At 42.7% G+C, this 19316-nt stretch overlaps 1 protein-coding gene and 1 pseudogene across 2 annotated transcripts; one reads left to right on the forward strand and one right to left on the reverse strand.

Moving 5' to 3' along the window:
• Positions 1-8163: 8163 nt before the first annotated feature.
• On the forward strand, positions 8164-9129 carry LOC123998551 (annotated as a pseudogene).
• A 4622-nt stretch (positions 9130-13751) lies between these two features.
• rnf214 (ring finger protein 214) lies at positions 13752-18399 on the reverse strand. 2 transcript variants are annotated; one of them, XM_046305680.1, is made up of 16 exons: positions 17971-18399; positions 17796-17858; positions 17497-17662; positions 17349-17408; positions 17001-17141; positions 16748-16881; positions 16528-16596; positions 16300-16396; positions 16057-16145; positions 15862-15949; positions 15659-15754; positions 15226-15554; positions 14972-15089; positions 14702-14872; positions 14493-14594; positions 13752-14221 (listed from the first exon to the last, which is right to left on the reverse strand). In XM_046305680.1, the coding sequence occupies exons 2-16, from the start codon at positions 17831-17833 to the stop codon at positions 14159-14161; spliced, it is 1761 nt and encodes a 586-aa protein (XP_046161636.1). In that variant the 5' UTR covers positions 17834-17858; positions 17971-18399; the 3' UTR covers positions 13752-14158. The 2 variants fall into 2 exon arrangements, with proteins under 2 accessions (XP_046161636.1, XP_046161635.1); XM_046305679.1 differs by having other exon boundaries at positions 17796-18398.
• Positions 18400-19316: the final 917 nt, after the last annotated feature.

Here is a 19316-nt window from a genome sequence, read left to right on the forward strand (position 1 = left end):
TAATCTTCTCTCCTCCCTCCCTCACTCTGTGCCTTGACACACAAAACGGTGAAGTCCAGCTATCCTTCCATACCTGCCTTCTGCCACACACACACACACACACACACACACACACACACACACACACACACACACACACACACACACACACACACACACACACACACACACACACACACACACACACACACACACACATTGGCTTTCTCTCCCTTAATACCTGCTTACTCTGTCTCTCGCCTACTCTTCATTCTGTCCCTATTTTGTCTCGTTGTGTGTAGTATACAGAACTCTGATCCATCCCAGTCCACACTACCACCTGCCTCCTAACATATGACATTGTTGCAGGACGTCTTAAACAGTTGCATCATGATAAAGCTACTGACATGGAATTACATAGATTTAATAGTCCACTACCACACTAAAACCCAACCACAGGTCACAATCCTGTTTTGTCTCTTCCTGGTGCAGTTGAACTGAAGTGGTTTCTGAGGTCCTCTTGCTCTCATGTTACTAGCTACTGTCTTTAAGGAAATGTAGCTTTTTTTTTACAACCAAATCTCTGTTTTGTTGTCGATGGCAAATTTATAGAAGGTTTCAAACACTTTTTGTTTTTGTTTTGTGTGATTTCACTTGTTTTTGAGAAACTTACCCCAGCCATCATTTCCTCGTCCTCGTTGTGCAGTACTGGGGCTCTGAACAAATTAACTTTATGCGCAACTTGACTCAAGCCGTCAAGCCCCTATCCAGCTGTTCCATTTTCTATGTAGCCTGCTGCTAGAATGGGCGGAGAGATATCACTCGAGTTGTCTGTTTCATGTGTACAACATCTCATCTAAAGACCTGCATCACTATACTGAGAGCTTTTCTGTTTTTAAAGGATGTATTTGGGTGTTTCGGAGCCAACATCGAGGATAACGAAAATGAATCGCTGGTTGGGGTAAGTTTCTCAAAAACAAGTGAAATCTCCAAGTGTCTGGAAATGCCATAATCATTAAAAAAAATGATTTGGTTGTAAAAAGCTAAATTGTCCTTTAAGCTCTACACATATTCTTCGTGTGTGTGTGTGTGTGTGTGTGTGTGTGTGTGTGTGTGTGTGTGTGTGTGTGTGTGTGTGTGTGTGTGTGTGTGTGTGTGTGTGTGTGTGTGTGTGTGTGTGTGTGTGTGTGTGTGTGTGTGTGTGTGTGTGTGTGTGAACCTTCAACACTGGCTTGGGTGAGAAGTGTGTACAGTATGTGTCACTTATGGTTGGTTGTATGACTGTTTAGAAGTGACCCAGTTGTATATAATACATATATGTGAAGCTTGGATAGATGGCCTTGTATTGCGGATGTGGTAGTGTTTGTAAGATAATTAACGATAGCGAGTATCTGTATTTGGTGAAAACTATGCTATATTCTCACATGCTTAAGTGTTCCAATAAAGGACCATGAATGTACATCATTTGTGGTGTTGCTTCATTTCACTTGATTTTAAGGTGTAAGTGTGAAAAGTTATTTTATCATCAAGGTTTGTGATTAGCTAGCCTATCTGTGATTCAGTCACTGCATTACTAACTTGCGGGATTCCCATTTAACCTCTAGAGCGGCTATTCCCAAACTTTGGGTACGCAATCCCGTCAGGGGTATGCCAAATTAAAATGTGATTCACTCGAAAGTCGTCTTAATTCTCACTCAAAAAAACTCCAGTGGCTTATTTTTCAAATTGGCGTGTTTCGTTTCTAAATGTCTGCGCAAGATTGAAGGTTTCATAGAGTTGTGAGATAGTACTTTTGCACATATAACACACTGTGGCTGAGGAATGGCATTACTCCCGATATAAGTGAACCCCAAATGAATGTAGTTCTCATCATATTTGCAGATTTCTGATGGTCAAACGTCCCTGTCTGTTGTTCGGGGCTTTCCCTGGTAAGGGGGCAGTAGCTATTCGGCTGCATTAGATTCACAACTGTCAATGTCCATGCTAGCTGGGCTAGCAACAAATGTAGAATTACTGATACTAGCATTGGATGTGCTCGTGGAAGCAGAACAACTTGTGTCGTCGACAGGTGCAGGTGTAGTACTGCTGGTCGTAGCAGTACTACCAGTAGAGTTGATGTGTGCTGGTTATCAAGAGGCAAAGTATTGACACATTTTTTAAAATTGAGAGACAGGCTTAAAGTTAACTTGCTAGTTAAATAAAGGTTACATTTAATTATCACTTGACTGACTGCTTGCATGATGACGAGTTTCTCACACGACTGGCCTATCTGGGTGACTGCCTGAATGATCTGAATCTAGGATTACAGGGACTCTGCAACTATATTCAATTTGCGGGACACTGTCTGCAGCAACGAGAACAACACACAAGTCTTTCCATCATTGAACTCAAACTTACAGAGAATGACAAATGTGATATAGCAAAGCACCTGCGTGAGCTGGGTTTGCAATTACGCATGTACTTTCCCGAAACGGACGACACTAACAACTGAATTCGTTATCCCTTTTATACCCTGCCTCCAGTCCGCTTACCGATATCTGAACAAGAAAGCCTCATTGAAATTGTAACAAGCGGTTGTATGAAAATGTCATTTAATCAGAAGCAACTGCCAGATTTCTGGATAGGGCTGCGCTCAGAGTATCCTGCCTTGGCAAATTGCGCTGTTAAGACACTGGTGCCCTTTGCAACCATGTACCTATGTGAGAATGGATTCTCGGCCCTCCCTAGCATGAAAACTAAATACAGGCACCGACTGTGTGGAAAATGAATTCTCCCCAATACTCTCCCCAATACAACCCAATATTGCAGAGTTATGTGCATCCTTTCAAACACACCCTTCTCATTATCCTTCGCCCCAGTCTGAGGGCCTGAGCGCTCTTGCTCCATTCATCTTTCCCTTGATCCTGACTAGTCTCCCAGTCCCTGCCGCTGAAAAACTTCCCCACAGCATGATGCTGCCACCACCATGCTTCACCGTAGGGATGGTGCCAGGTTTCCTCCAGATGTGACGCTTGGCATTCAGGCCAAAGAGTTCAATCTTGGTTTCATCAGTCCACAGAATCTTGTTTCTCATGGTCTGAGAGTCCTTTAGGTGTCCTTTTTTGAAACACAAACACGCCCTTCTCCTCCGATTGGTCAGTTTGGCCGGGTGGACAGTTCTTGGAAGAGTCTTGGTGGTTCCAAACTTCTTCCATTTAAGAATGATGGAGGCCACTGTGTTCTTAAGGACCTTCAATGCTGCAGAAATGTTTTGGTACCCTTCCCCAGCCCTGTGCCTTGACACAATCCTGTCTGGGAGCTCTACGGACAATTCCTCTGACCTCATGGCTTGGTTTTTGCTCCGACATGCACTGTCAACTGTGGGAGCTTATATAGACAGGACATGAATTGGAAAGGCACACACCTATCGATTGAATACACCACAGGTGAACTCCAATCAAGTTGCAGAAACATTTCAAGGATAAACAATGGAAACAGGATGCACCTGAGCTCAATTTCGAGTCTCCAAGCAAAGGGTCTGAATACTTATGTAAATAAGGTATGTTTTTTATTTTTTATGAATAAGTACAATGTCTAAAAACCTGTTTTAGCTTTGTCATTATGGGGTATTGTGTGAAGATTGATGAGGGAATTTTTAAAAAATGTTTAAGAATAAGGCTGTAACGTAAGAAAATGTGGGAAATGTCAAGGGGCCTGAATACTTTTCGAATGCACTGTATACATATTTTTTGATGTTGTTGGGGGAAACAAACTCAATATAATTTAAAATGACTAAAACCAAATTGAAACTGTGTAGAAATTATAATGAACCAACATGTATACCGTTCATTGACTGTGTCCATCTCGCTAATAATCACGTAATGAAAGATAGATAGTCAGGGAGCATCAAGATTTTTTTTTAAACAATAGAAAACTTTTTTGCAAGTTTTGACAGCAAGGAAATGTTTTAGAAATTCAGTGCGGCCCTCCGGACGTCGTTGAAGAACGAATGTGGCACCCTGGGCAAAATTTGTTTGATACCCCTGCTGTATATGGATCTAACAAATATTGTTTATCATGACATCCAACACTAGGGCATGTTTAGTGATATTGAATATATCCAGTTACGTACGTAAAGTATGTCAGTATTAATGTATACAATTTATTTACTAAGATTTTGCGTGTCATTAACAACACATAGATAAGTGTCATCTGCCGTTCCAGAAAAATGTTAATACTTTGACATTCAGAGGATTGATAGTATCCCCAGTACATAACATCAGGCAAATCCAGTAACCCATGCATGCACCCATTTTCTTTATTTGTACTATTTTCTACATTTTAAAATAATAGTAAAGACATCAAAACTATGAAATAACACATAGGGAATCATGTAGTAACCAAAAAAGTATTGAACAAATCAAAATATTTATTTAACTAGGCAAGTCAGTTCAGAACAAATTCTTATTTTCAATGACGGCCTAGGAACAGTGGGTTAACTGCCTGTTCAGGGGCAGAACGACAGATTTGTACCTTGTCAGCTCAGGGGTTTGAACTTGTAACCTTCCGGTTACTAGTCCAACACTCTAACCACTAGGCTACCCTGCCGCTCGCTTCATGAGGTAGTCTCCTGGAATGCATTTCAAATAACAGGTGTGCCTTGTTAAAAGTTAATGTGTGGAATTTCTGTCCTTCTTAATGCGTTTGAGACAATCAGTTGTGTTGTGACATGGTTGCTATTGTTTGGGGAGAGTGCACAGTTTTGAACATGAAGAGTTATTAATAAACAAATTAGGCATATTTGGGCAGTCTTGATACCAAATTCTGAACAGCAATGCAATGGTTCATTGGATCAGTCTAAAACTTTGCACATACACTGCGGACATCTAGTGGCCAAAATCTAAATTGCAACTGGGCTGGAATAATACATGATGGCCTTTATCTTGCATTTCAAAGATGATGGTACAAAAAATACCTAAACATTATCTTTTACCAGATCTAATGTGTTATATTCTCCTACATTCCTTTCACATTTCCACTAACTTCCAAGTGTTTCCTTTCAAATGGTACCAAGAATATGCATATTCTTGCTTCAGGGCCTGAGCTACAGGCAGTTAGATTTGGGTATGTCATTTTAGAAGAAAATTGAAAAAAAAGGGGCCGATCCTTATTAAGACATGGTCAGTCAATATGGAACATTTTGAAAGTACAGTAGCAAAAACCATCAAGCGCTATGAAGAAACTGGCTCTCATGAGGACTGCCACAGGAAAGGAAGACCCAGAGTTACCTCTGCTGCAGAGGATATGTCTTTGTGAGACACGGAGTAGGTGAATGGATGATCTCAGCATGTGTAGTCCTCACCGTGAAGCATGGAGGAGGTGGTGTGATGGTGTGGGAGAGCTTTGCTGGTGACACTGTCAGTGATTTATTTAGAAATCAAGGTACACTTAACCATCATGGCTACCACAGCATTCTGCAGCTATACAGTCATAGCCAAAAGTTTTGAGAATGACACCAATATTAATTTTACAAAAGTCTGCTGCTTCAGTGTCTTTAGATATTTTTGTCAGATGTTACTATGGAATACTGAAGTATAATTACAAGCATTTCATAAGTGTCAAATGCTTTTATTGGCAATTACATGAAGTTGATGCAAAGAGTCAATATTTGCAGTGTTAACCCTTCTTTTTCAAGACCTCGGCAAACCGCCTTGGCATGCTGTTAATTAACTTCTGGGCCACATCCTGACTGATGGCAGCCCATTCATGCATAATCAATGCTTGGAGTTTGTCCAAATTTGTGGGGTTTTGTTTGCCTACCCGCCTCTTGAGGATTGACCACAAGTTCTCAATGGGATTAAGGTCTGGGGAGTTTCCTGGCCATGGACCCAAAATATTGATGTTTTGTTCCCCGAGCCATTTAGTTATCACTTTTGCCTTATGGCAAGGTGCTCCATCATGCTGGAAAAGGCATTGTTCATCACCAAACTGTTCCTGGATGGTTGGGAGAAGTTGCTCTCGGAGGATGTGTTGGTACCATTCTTTATTCATGGCTGTGTTCTTGGGCAAAATTGTGAGTGAGCCCACTCCCTTGGCTGAGAAGTAACCCCAGACATGAATGGTCTCAGGATACTTTACTGTTGGCATGACAGAGGACTGATGGTAGCGCTCACCTTGTCTTTTCTGGACAAGCTTTTTTCCGGATGCCCCAAACAATCGGAAAGGGGATTCATCAGAGAAAGTGACTTTACCCCAGTCCTCAGCAGTCCAATCCCTGTACCTTTTGCAGAATATCAGTCTGTCTCTGATGTTTTTCCTGGATTAAGTATTCACCTCACTGTGCGTGCAGATGTAAATGTTTTTGGGGGATTCAGTTCTTTTGCATGGCAAAATGGGACTTTGCAATTAATTGCAATTCATCGGATCACTCTTCATAACATTCTGGAGTATATTCAAGTTGCCATCATTCAAACTGAGGCAGCAGACTTTGTGAAAACTCATATTTGTGTCATTCTCAAAACTTTTGGCCATGACTATACACCATCCCATCTGGTTTGCGCTTAGTGGGACTATCATTTGTTTTTCAACAGGACAATGATCCAACACACCAGGCTGACCAAAAAGGAGAGTGATGGAGTGCTGCATCAGATGACCTGGCTTCCACAATCACCTGACCTTAACCCAATTGAGATGAGTTGGACCGCAGTATGAAGAAAAAGCAGCCAACAAGTGCTCAGCATATATGGGAACTCCTTTAAGACTATTGGAAAAGCATTCCAGTTGAAGCTGGTTGAGATAATTCCAAGAGTGTGCAAAGCTGTCATCAAGGCAAAGAGTGGCTACTTTAAAGAATCCAAAATATATATTTTTTGGTTACTACATGATTCCATGTGTTATTTCATAGTTTGTCTTCACTATTATTCTACAATGTAGAAAATAGTAAAAACAAAGAAAAACCCTTGAATGAATAGGTGTTTCTAAACTTTTGACTGGTACTGTATATTAACTGAATATGCTAGTCAACAACAACCATTGTTGATTTTTTAAATTTGTTTTACCTGTAGCCTAATCTGACTACTGTTATCATCAATCAAATGCATTCTAACAACTGATCGGCAATTGCAATAGAGCTTTGAGAATTTCCAATTGAATTTACTAAACATGGCAGTTAATAATTGCATAATAACACAAAATTGATTCAATGTTTTTTACCTCATCAGTCTACTACACACAATATGTCATAATGACAAAGTGAATACCGCTTTTTAGAAATGTTTACAAATGAATAATTTTTTAAGTATTTGTGTAGGTGTTCAAACTTTTGACTGGTACTGTACATGTAGGTATATTTGTCTGTTTGCTCATCTAACTGTACTTCGTTAAAAAAAATCTCTTTGTTTCTGACCCTTGAACTTGCTCCTCCAGTTGAGTTGTAAGGGGTGGAGGTCCATGTCTGAGACAGCACGCACACACCTGCTCAGAGACCTATAAAAGCTTCCTGGTGCTGTGTATCGGCCTCACTTAAAGAGCAGCACCACCCCAGCTAACAGACATCCAGCCTCACTGAAACTCTCGAAGGGAGGTATGGGGCTTATAAAGAAAGCATAGGATATAGCCAACATTGGAAAATGGAGGAATTGAATGACCAGGCGTAAAGTTGCTGAAAGACAGCAGATATTATTTATTGGAAAGAAATGTAAGAATGAAATGTTTGCCATTTGAAATATGGATCATATTCATCAAAAGTAATTTAAAGGTTATTAATGTGTCTAACAGTGGCATTTTGTAGGATGAATGTTTGGTGTTAGATTCAAATGTGTTTGGTTGTGTGAAACATTGAATGTTAAGTTGCTTGCTTCTCAATATTTTTATCTGACCCATCTCCCTCTCCCTTTTTATCTCATCTCCTCTCTCAGTCCCTCACCATAAAGTTTGTTGCTCTTGCACTGACTCTCTTGTTGGCAGTAGGTCAGTATTAGCTCTAATGTTATATGACATAGTACATTGTTTTGTGTAGAGGCCTGAACTCTATAGCTAGCTGAGTACAAGTAAGAGACAAAAATATCTCCACTCATAGTTAACTTCTATCAGATTATTTTGTCTTCATGTCCTCTTCCCTACAAACCCTCATCCTTCTTTCCATAATAGCAATGGATTGCTCTGGTCTCTCCCTCATTTTACCCTCCACTTCTCTGTACCCCCAGGATGAAGCTGTCCAAGAGCTTCGACAAGCTGCATGAGTATTCCCAGACCCTGGCCCCCTACGGCGATGCCTTCAGCACCCAGTACCTTGATACCTCCAAGCAGGTGCATCGGATGGTGATAGCTGATGTCGAGGACCTCCACACCCAGCTCGAGCCCAAGCGTAAGAAGCTGCAGCAGGTCCTCCAGAAGCACGTTAAGGAGTACCGCAAGAAGCTGGAGCCCGTCTTCCAGGAGTACGTCTCCAAGCGCCGCGAGGATATGGACACCTTGAAGGCCAAGCTGCAGACCCTGGTTGATGAGATGCGCGCCAAGGTTGAGGAGACCAAGTTCAAGCTGATACCCATAGTTGATGTTGTCCGCACCAAGCTGACCGAGTGACTGGAGGAGCTGACGCCCCTACGCTGATGAGTACAAGGAGCAGCTTGTGAAGTCAATCTGTGAAGTGAAGGAGGTGTCCACATACACCCCTGACCTCCTGACCTCCAAAGCAAGGTGGAGCCCTACTTAGAGGTCCTAAAGAGCAGGGTCATGGACTTCTAAGATACCATCTTCACAGCCATAAAGGCATAAGAACCTGTGACCCTGGTCAGTTAGGACTCCACCTCCCCTCAACTATGCAACACACTAACTGGCAGCCTCCTCGCAACAGCACATTACAACAAGAACGGCTGAGACTTGCACAGATACACTAACTGGTGAATGTCTCCATGTAGTGGCCACCTTCACTGTGTGATTCCATCCACATGAACATGGCCTGTCTCAGCTTCATGCTTGCTATTGCTTGGTGAAAGGAACTTGGTGTACCTGGGGTGTAATTACTCCAAATGAAAACTAGCATTTCTATTGGACAGATTCAGGTTGGTCCTTCCCTGTTTGCTGAACCTGTCCAATAGAAATGCTAGCTTTGCAAATGTTTGGAGTAATGATTACACCTCAAAGGACCCGGTCTTTCAAAGATAATTTGTAAAAATCCAAATAACTTCACAGATCTCCATTGTAAAGGGTTTAAACAGTGTTTCCCAGGCTTGTTCAATGAACCATAAACAACTAATGAACATGCACCTGTGGAACGGTCGTTAAGACACTAACAGCTTACAGACGGTAGGCAATTAAAGGTCACAGTTATGAAAACTTAGGACACTGAAGAGGCCTTTCTACTGACTCTGAAAAACACCAAAAGAAAGATGCCCAGGGTCCTTGCTCATCTGTGTGAACGTGGCTTAGGCATGCTGTAAAGAGGCATGAGGACTGCAGATGTGGCCAGGGCAATAAATTGCAATGTCCGTACTGTGAGACGCCTAAGACAGCACTACAGGGAGACAGGATGGACAGTTGATCGGTCTCGCAGTGGCAGACCACGTGTAACAACACCTGCACAGGGTCGGTACATCCGAACATCACACCTGCGGGACAGGTACAGGATGGCAACAACAACTGCCCGAGTTACACCAGGAACGCACAATTCCTCCATCAGTGCTCAGACTGTCCACAATAGGCTGAGAGAGGCTGGACTGAGGGCTTGTAGGCCTGTTGTAAGGCAGGTCCTTACCAGACATCACTGGCAACAACATTGCCTATGGGCACAAACCCACCGTCGCTGGATCAGACAGGACTGGCAACAAGTGCTCTTCACTGACGAGTCACGGTTTTGTCTCACTGGGAGTTATGGTCTTATCGTAGAAGGAATGAGCGTTACACTGAGGCCTGTACTCAGGAGTGAGATCGATTTGGAGGTGGGGGGGTCCGTCATGGTCTGGGGCGGTGTGTCACAGCATCATCGGACTGAGCTTGTTGTCATTGCAGGCAATCTCAATGCTGTGCGTTACAGGGAAGACATCCTCCTCCCTCATGTGGTACTCTTCCTGCAGGCTCATCCTGACATGACCCTCCAGAATGACAATGCCACCAGCCATACTGCTCGTTCTGTGCGTGATTTCCTGCAAGACATGTATGTCAGTGTTCAGCCATGGCCAGCGAAGAGCCCAGATCTCATTCCCATTGAGCACGTCTGGGACCTGTTGGATCGGAGGGTGAGGGCTAGGGTCATTCCCCCCAGAAATGTCCGGGAACTTGCAGGTGCCTCAGTGGAAGGACACATTACTCCATTTCTGTTTGTCACGTCTGTGGAACTTGTTCAGTTTATGTCTCAGTTGTTGAATCTTATGTTCATACAAATATTTACATATGTTAAGTTTGCTCACAATAAATGCAGTTGACAGTGAGAGGATGTTCCTTTTTTTGCTGAGTTCCTAACATCTTGCTCTCTACTCCAGAGATGACATCCTGTCAGTAAAATGCATAAGGTCTTCAAAATACTGCGGTGATGGTTTTCTTTGATCGTTTATCACAGATGGTAATTAAACATGTTTATTGTCAGGTTAATACAACAGTCCAAATAGTTAATGCCATCTCACTTCTCTATACAGTTGAAGTCAGAAGTTTATATACACTTAGGTTGGAGTCATTAAAACTTGTTTTTCAACCACTCCACAAATTTCTTGTTAACAAACTATAGTTTTGGCAAGTCAGTTACTTTGTGCATGACAAGTAATTTTTCCAACAATTGTTTACAGACAGATTTAACTTATAATTCACTGTATCACAATTCCAGTGGGTCAGAAGTTTACATACACTAAATTGACTGTGCCTTTAAACAGCTTGTGAAATTCCAGAAAATGATGTCATGGCTTTAGAAGCTTCTGACAGACTAATTGACATTAGTCAATTAGAGGTGTACCTGTGGATGTATTTCAAGGCCTACCTTCAAACTCACTGCCTCTTTGCTTGACATCATGGGAAAATCAAAAGAAATCAGCCAAGAACTCAGAAAACAATTTGTAGACCTCCACAAGTCTGGTTCATCCTTGGGAGCAATTTCCAAACGCCTGAAGGTACCATGTTCATCTGTAAAAACAATAGTACGCAAGCATAAACACCATGGGACCACGCAGCCGTCATACTGCTCAGGAAGGAGATGCGTTCTGTCTCCTAGAGATGAACATACTTTGGTGCGAAAAGTGCAAATCAATCCCAGAACAACAGCAAAGGACCTTGTGAAGATGCTGGAGGAAACAGGTACAAAGGTATTTATATCCACAGTACAAACAAGTCCTATATCGACATAAACTGAAAGGCCGCTCGGCAAAGAAGCCACTGCTCCAAAACCGCCATAAAAAAAGCCAGACTACGGTTTGCAACTAACTGCACATGGGGACATAGATCATACTTTTTGGAGAAATGTCCTCTGGTCTGATGAAACAAAAATAGAACTGTTTGGCCATAATGACCATTATGTTTGGAGGAAAAAGCGGAATGCTTGCAGACGAAGGACACATGATGATGGCAGCATCATGTTGTGGGGGTGCTTTGCTGCAGGAGGGACTGGTGCACATCACAAAATAGATGGCATCATGAGGAAAGGAAATTATGTGGATATATTAAAGCAACATCTCAAGACATCAGTCAGGAAGTTGAAGCTTGGTGGCAAATGGGTCTTCCAAATGGACAATGACCCCAAGCATACTTCCAAAGTCATGGCAAAACGGCTTAAGGACAAACAAAGTCAAGGTATTGGAGTGGCCATCACAAAGCCCTGACCTAAGTTCTAAAGAAAATTTGTGGGCAGAACTGAAAGTGTGTGCAAGCAAGGAGGCCTACAGACCTGACTCAGTTACACCAGCTCTGTCAGGAGGAATGGGCCAAAATTTACCTAACTCATTGTGGGAAGCTTGTGGAAGGCTACCAGAAATGTTTGACCCAAGTTCAACAATTTAAAGGCAATGTAACCAAATACTAATTGAGTGTAAACGTCTGACCCACTGGGAATGTGATGAAAGAAAAAAAAAGCTGAAATAAAATCACTATTATTCTGACATTTCACATTCTTAAAATAAAGTGATGATCCTAACTGACCTAAGACAGGGCATTTTTACTAGGATTAAATGTCAGGAATTTGGAAAAACTGTGTTTAAATGTATTTGGCTAAGGTGTATGTAAACTTCCAACTTCAACATTCTGCTCATTCAAATTGGGCAGTTTTAAGTTCAATGAGTCATACTTCAGTGTGACTTTTAATAAGGCACTTAACATAACACTAGTGTATTTTTTTTGCCATACAAATTATAAAAAATTTCAACATAGAATCATTAAAATTAGAAATGAACATACCAAATGCATGGAAATTAGAAATATCATACTTACAAAATAACATGTCAAAGTTGTTATAATTATGTCAAAGGGTATAAGAAGTATATTTTACAATAAATAAAAAGGCATACATAACAAACATGATATCCCTATGGGTTAACACACAACAGTAATGTGAAAACAAAAAATAAGTTATGGTGCCAGATTATCATTGCAGTTAACTGATGTGCTTTTGGTCAGCCTTTAAAAAGGTATTAAAGTATTTAGTCAGCTGTATCAATATAGGGATGCATAATATGAAAGACTTATGTTTATTGTGTCAGACCCATTGACTTCAACATTTTGTTATGTTACAACCTTATTCTAAAATGGATAAAATTATTGTTTTCTCCTCATCAATCTACACACTACCCCACAATGACAGAGCATAAGCAAATTTATTATTTTTATATTAAAATAAACTGATATATCACATTTGCATATGTATTCAAACCCTTTACTCAGTACTTTGTTGAAGCACCTTTGGCAGCGATTACAGCCTCAAGTCTTCTTGGTATGAAGCTACAAGCTTGGCACACCTGTGTTTTGAAAGTTTCTCCCATTCTTCTTTCAAGCTCTGTCAGGTTGGATGGAGAGTGTCACTGCACAGCTATTGTCAGGTCTCTCCAGAAATGTTCAATTGGGTTCAAGTCTGGCCTCTGGCTGGGCCCCTCAAGGACATTCAGAGACTTGTCCCATAGTCACTCCTGCGTTGTCTTGGCTGTGTGCTTAGGGTCGTTGTCCTGTTGGAAGGTGAACCTTTGCAGGTTTTCATCAAGGATCTCTATACTTTGCACCGTTCATCTTTCCCTCAATCCTGACTAGTCTCTGCCATGCTTCCCCGTAGGGATGTTGCCAGGTTTCCTCCAGAGGTGACGCTTGGCATTCAGACCAAAGAGTTCAGTCTTGGTTTCATTAGACCAGAGAATCTTGTTTCTCATGGTCTGAGAGTCCTTTAGGTGCCTTTTGTCAAACTCCAAGTGGGGTGTCATGTGCCTTTTACTGAGGAGTGGCTTCCGTCTGGCCACTCTACCATAAAGGCCTGATTGTTAGAGTGCTGCAGAGATGGTTGTCCTTCTGGAATGTTCTCTCAAATCTGGAGCTCTTTCACAGTGACCATCGCGTTCTTTGCCGGGCGGCCAGCTCTAGGAAGCCTTGGTGGTTCCAAACATCTTCTATTTAAGAATGATGGAGGCCACTGTGTTCTTGGGGACCTTCAATGCTGCAAACATTTTCTGGTACCCTTCCCCTGGTCTGTGCCTCAACACAATCCTGTCTCAGAGCTCTACGGACAATTCCTTCAACCTCCTGGTTTGGTTTTTGCACTGACAACTGTGGGACCTTGTATAGGCAGTTGTGTGCCTTTCCAAATAATTTCCTATCAATTGAATTTACCACAGGTGGACTTCAATCACGTTGTAGAAACATTTTAAGGATGATCAATGGAAACAGGATGCACCTGAGCTCAATTTCGAGTCTCATAGCAAAGGGTCTGAATACTTAAATAACCTGTTTTCACTTTGTCATCATGGTGTGTGTCAATTGATGAGGAAACTTGTTTAATTGAATCTATTTTAGCATAGGGCTGTAACGTAACAAAATGTTGAAAAAGTCAAGGGATCTGAATACTTTCTGAATGCACTGTAGGGGAATAGTAATACGTCACCATGTCTGCTCTGTGTATATAGTTGATGTGAATCATATTCCACCATCTCTTTCTTCCATTCTGTGACGCTGAACAGAACACTATCAGTGTTCAGCTCCTCTTTCCCTTCATGTCTTCTCCTTCGGTCTTTTTTTGCTACTCCTTTCACTTGGCTGGGCAGAAGGGGCAGGTGTTGTTCTTGCTGGACTGTAGCCATACACTGATGCACTGAAACACAGAGGCAAATCATCAGCTTTACATCAGCTAACGGTGCCTAACTAGTTTAAGCATAGTTAGGGTTATAGCAAAGTATCATCTGATAGTGTCAATTTAGCAGACGCTATTATCCAAAGCGACTTAGTGATGCGTGCATACATATTACGTATGGGTGGCCCTGAGAATTTAACTCACAATCCTGGCGTTGTAAGCGCTATTCTCTACCAACTCAACCATACAGTTTTCAGTAATCTATACGTTTTTAATTCAGTGTAGGACTTACATCCTTATGAACAGTGTGGGCGCAGCTCATGGGGTGCTGGCTGTCTACTTCCACATGGTTCTGGCACATCAAGCACAGTTTACGATTACTGGGAGCCACAGGCTAGAGAGAGAGAGAAGCAGCACCTCAGAAATACATTAATTATGTACATAGTCACCCAAGCCTAAAATTCTCAATTGTGCCTTCTGAGGGTTGGTAGTGGTTTGTACCTGTGGGGGCCTTGTCTGGAAGACTTGAGTTACTGCAGGTCTCTGAGAGGGATTTGTGGGTCTCTGGATGGGGCCAGGAGGCCTCTGGATTGGACCTGGAGGACGATGGATTGGGCCTGGAAGACCAGGAATGCCCCTGGCAGCAGAAAGAGGCCTGATGGGCCCTGGAGCCTGTGGAGGATAAAGGTTAGATTAAGGTTTAGACTGTGTTGGTGTGTGTGCACACTTTGTGTGTATGTGTCTCAGTGTGAGTTTGTGTGATTGTTTTACCGGTTTCTCACTCTGTGCCAGTCTCTGTGCCACCTGCTGTGTGACCTCATCCATAGACATGCCAGCCATGGTGCCACGGGAATTCTTAATCTGCTGCAGCACTGACATGAGTTGAGTTCTGGAGAGAGAGGGACGGAGAGTAGAAAGAGACGAAGGTAAATGGAAAGAATGAGACTAGAATCAATATTTATTGATTGTAGTCTGCAAGATCTTTTACTGACTAGTAAATTCAGAGTAAGTGACAGACAGCTCACCTGTTGCACTGTGGAAATGTGTCCCCCAGTCTCTTCAGCAGGTTGTCCAGTTTGCCAGCAGCAGGAGGGTTACTGAAAGGCAGGGGCTGGGCGGAGGCCACGGTGGTGGGCAGGGAAACAGGTGGGGTGGCTGGGTGGAGCGGTAGAGCGGAGGTAGGGTGAGTAGAGGGGACAGGTGGGGGAGTTAATCTGGCTGGGGCTATGAAGGCAGCTGGGTGGTGCTGCTGGGGTTGGAAGGGCATCCCCACGGCGTTAGGAGGGCCCATCTGGAAATTTTGAAAAGGGGGGAGGGGTGGAGCGTACATCATCGTACTCATCACCAAGTCCACCTGCAGAGGAATGGTTCCATTAACAACAGATACTGTATCCACATTAATCACTGGCATCGACTGTCTTCGTCAGAATCAACTACACACATGTATCACACACAGACCGTGGGGACTTGGGGTAAGTGTGGTAATGTGACTCCAGGGAGGCTTTCCATCGGTTGGCCCTTTTGCAGCAGGTGAAGGTGCTCCTTGAACTGATTCTGAGTGAGTGAGAGAGAGACAATAATAAAATCCCCACTAGTCATGTTCTTAAAGCCTACATTTATCCAGTGAGAAGCAGTGTTCTACCATCCCTCTTGTCACTCACCTGCAGTCCCACCAAACTGCTGTGAACAACAGCCACATTGTTCTCCCACTCCAGTCTTTGTTGCATGTGCTGCTGAGAGGGGTCAAATCTACAGACAGAGGAAACACCAATCACTGAAGCACAGCCTTTATGGGAGAAGCTACAATATGTAGGCTACATCCAGCTTCAGTCATAGGGTCATGCTCAGTATAGTACCTAAGTGTGTTGATGTATTGGTCAGCCTCTTTCAGCCAGTCGTCCACCTCAGACATGGTCACATCTCTCTGCATTTCCAGAGCTGCAATCTGTTGAACATAAATCAGAATACAAATCAGGGTTAATCCCAGATTGTCTTCAAATCAAACTCCATGTGGATAGGTGAATCAGAGTGAACATTCAGTGTCATAGGGTTGTGATGGTTGACTGATGTAGAGATGATAAATATGGACAGAGACTGACCTCATCCCGTAGAGCTGTCTGGGTGGCCTCCTCTGACTCTTTCTGTAGCCGCTCCATCTCAGTGTTCAAGTCTGCTAGCTCCCGCTCCCACATAAGCCTATAGATGAGCACAGTAGGTGTGTTGTATAGCATTATATTGTGGACAAGATGTGTTGTGTAGCATGATAATGTATATGATACGTTGTCTATGATTAGGTGAAGTGTAGGAGTGTGGCTCAGTAGTCTTACTTTTCCAGGTTCTGCTCCTCTATCAGCAAAGCCAGCTTCCTGGTGGTCTCCTTCAGCTCCTGAGACAGTCTAGTAGAGGGACAGACAGAGGAACATGGCTGACTGACAGGATATCTTGTCACAGTTCTGTTGGTGGCCACCACCTAGCATACAGTCTTTCCCACACCTCAAAGGGTTTTCCCCAATTTCTCCTTTTCCCCCTTCTTCTCAATATCTCTACCTGTTCCTCTCCTCCTCCATTTTGATTTTCTCCGCGCTGAGGTCTTGCTTCTTGACTGCAAAGTTCTTGCGGGTGGTCTTGCAGCAGTTCAGCTGAAGCTTCACACGCAGAGACTCGATTTTGTCCAGCAGCATCTGAAAATATTGTCACTAGCAGTTAATTAGAGCAAAGATGGACAACATCTCAAGCTGATGAAAAGACAAGTAGGCCTATACGTAGCCTACAGCACAGAGATGTGTGTTTGAACACAGACCTGCTGCTGGTGGATCCCCTCATCTTTTTTCTGAACCAGGCTGTCTACGAGGTTGCCATGATCAGCCTCCTCCTCCTGCTGCTGCTTCATCAGCTCCTCATATTGCAGGGCCAGGTGAGTGCTGTACTCATCCACTGACCGCTAGAGAGAGAGAGAAAGAGAGAGTGAAAGAAATAGGAAGGGAAGGAGGAAATGTTGGAGAAAGAGGGGAAAATGGAAAATGTAACCACAGAATAAGAATGAAAGAGGTTAACTTGTGTCATGCACATGGACAGATATATATAGTGTGTGTGAGTTACTACACTGATTCACCATACCCCAGTCATGCCCCCAGAGTGAACACATTACCATCAGTGACTCCCAATCCTGATCTGTGTTAACATCTTTGTCTGCTGTCCACGCATCTGTCTGCAAGAGACAACACATAAGATTACTTTCTGTCACATGCCCACAATTGTCTGGGAAATTACTGCTGTCCTATACAAACTCATTCTACCTGGACGCCTTGCTTCTTCGAGTGAGTGCCATGATGTCCATCCCCTGAGGCCAGCTTTTCCAGCTCCCCTATAGATCCCGAGGTGCAGCCTGGATCTGACCATGGGTTGGACTGGTTGGACCAGGGGTTGTATTGCTGCTCAGGGTTTCCCGTGGCGGAGGTTTCGCTGGGGGGGGCAGAATTGTTTTTGCTAGGGTAAATAATTCGTTAGGTAGGCGTACTCAGCTAATATAACAGCATGTAATCACCCACTCCACATAAAAAACACAAGCTCCCAAGATAACAGTCACTGGTCTTACCGCGCCATGTCCTCCTCGAGCGCCAATCCCCAGTCCATAACGTTAGTTAGCTAGTTTCTATGACTAGAAATTGGAATTAAACAGCGGTAAACGTGTTGGAAAACTGTAGCTTAAATGACAAGGTGCATTATTAGTAATCAAAAACGGTAAATGAAGATGTTGAGTTGTGTGTTACCTCATCGACAAACCACGTTAGAAAATTATAAACATTACACGTTTGCTGACATACACTTCCGGGTAAGCTCACGCAGCGCAGCAGTGTTGCCATGTTCGTGATTTTCCTGTCATTGGACAACTTTGAAAACAATGTCGCGGGTTAAAATGTATTGGTCGCGGGTTTTTGGACTATTTCAAAGATGCACCGCGGCCGCCAAGGCATTTCTCTTCAATATATATATACATTTCACGTAAAACACAAAATAATGCACGCAGAGAAGAATTAGGGCCGCTAATTATCTAAATCCAGAAAAGAGCCGTTAAATTCTACAACCACCTTAAGGGAAGCAATTCCCAAACCTTCCTTAAAGCCATCACCCACAGAGAAATAAACCTGGAGGAGCCCCCTAAGCAAGCTGGTCCTGGGCTCTGTCCACAAACACAAAAAAGACCCCACAGAGCCCCAGGACAGCAACCCAATTTGACCCAACCAAATTGTTATGTTCTGTTAATTACTGATGTCCCCTTTAAGGATGGAGCACCCTTGGTCATGCGCAAGTTGTTCTATGTTATTCTGGTACTAACTCGTTTGAGTAAATGTGAAGCTCCAGTTCAATTGCTTGTATTCCGAGTCTTTCTTATTACATAAATAAGTACTAAGTGTTAAGACACTACACAAATCATGAGAAAACAAAAAGATAATTACGTGAGACATTGGAAAGAATTTACAAAAAAACGGAGCTATTTGGCCCTGAACAGAGAGTACACAGTGGCAGAATACCTGACCACTGTGACTGATCCAAAATGAAGGAAATTTTTGACTACTGAGAAAGGCCACCGAAGGCAAATCAAATCAAATTGTATTTTTTACATGTGCCGAATACAACAGGTGTACTGTAGACCTTACCATGAAATGCTTACTTACAAGCCCTTAACCGACAATACAGTTCAAGAAATAGAGTTAATCAAATATTTATTAAATAAACGAAAGTTTTAAAAAATCCAATCAATCAAAAGGTAACACAACAAATGTACATAACAATATCGATATATACAGCTGTATACTGGGGGTACCGGTACCGAGTCAATGTGCCGGGGTACAGGTTAGTCAAGGCAATGTGTAAAGTGACTATGCATAGATAATAAACCGTGTGTAGCAGCGGTGTAAAAACAAGGGGGGGAGACTTCCTAACCTCCTGCCAAATGTATGACCATATTAGAGACACATATTTCCCTCAGATTACAGACCCAGAAAGAATTTGAAAACAAATCCAATTTTGATACATTTGCATATCTATTGTGTGAAATACCACAGTGTGCAATCACAGCAGAAAGATTTGTGACCTGTTGCCAAAAGAAAATGGC

The sequence above is a fragment of the Oncorhynchus gorbuscha genome, linkage group LG16, assembly GCF_021184085.1.
Source record: "Oncorhynchus gorbuscha isolate QuinsamMale2020 ecotype Even-year linkage group LG16, OgorEven_v1.0, whole genome shotgun sequence".
NCBI lineage: Eukaryota > Metazoa > Chordata > Actinopteri > Salmoniformes > Salmonidae > Oncorhynchus > Oncorhynchus gorbuscha.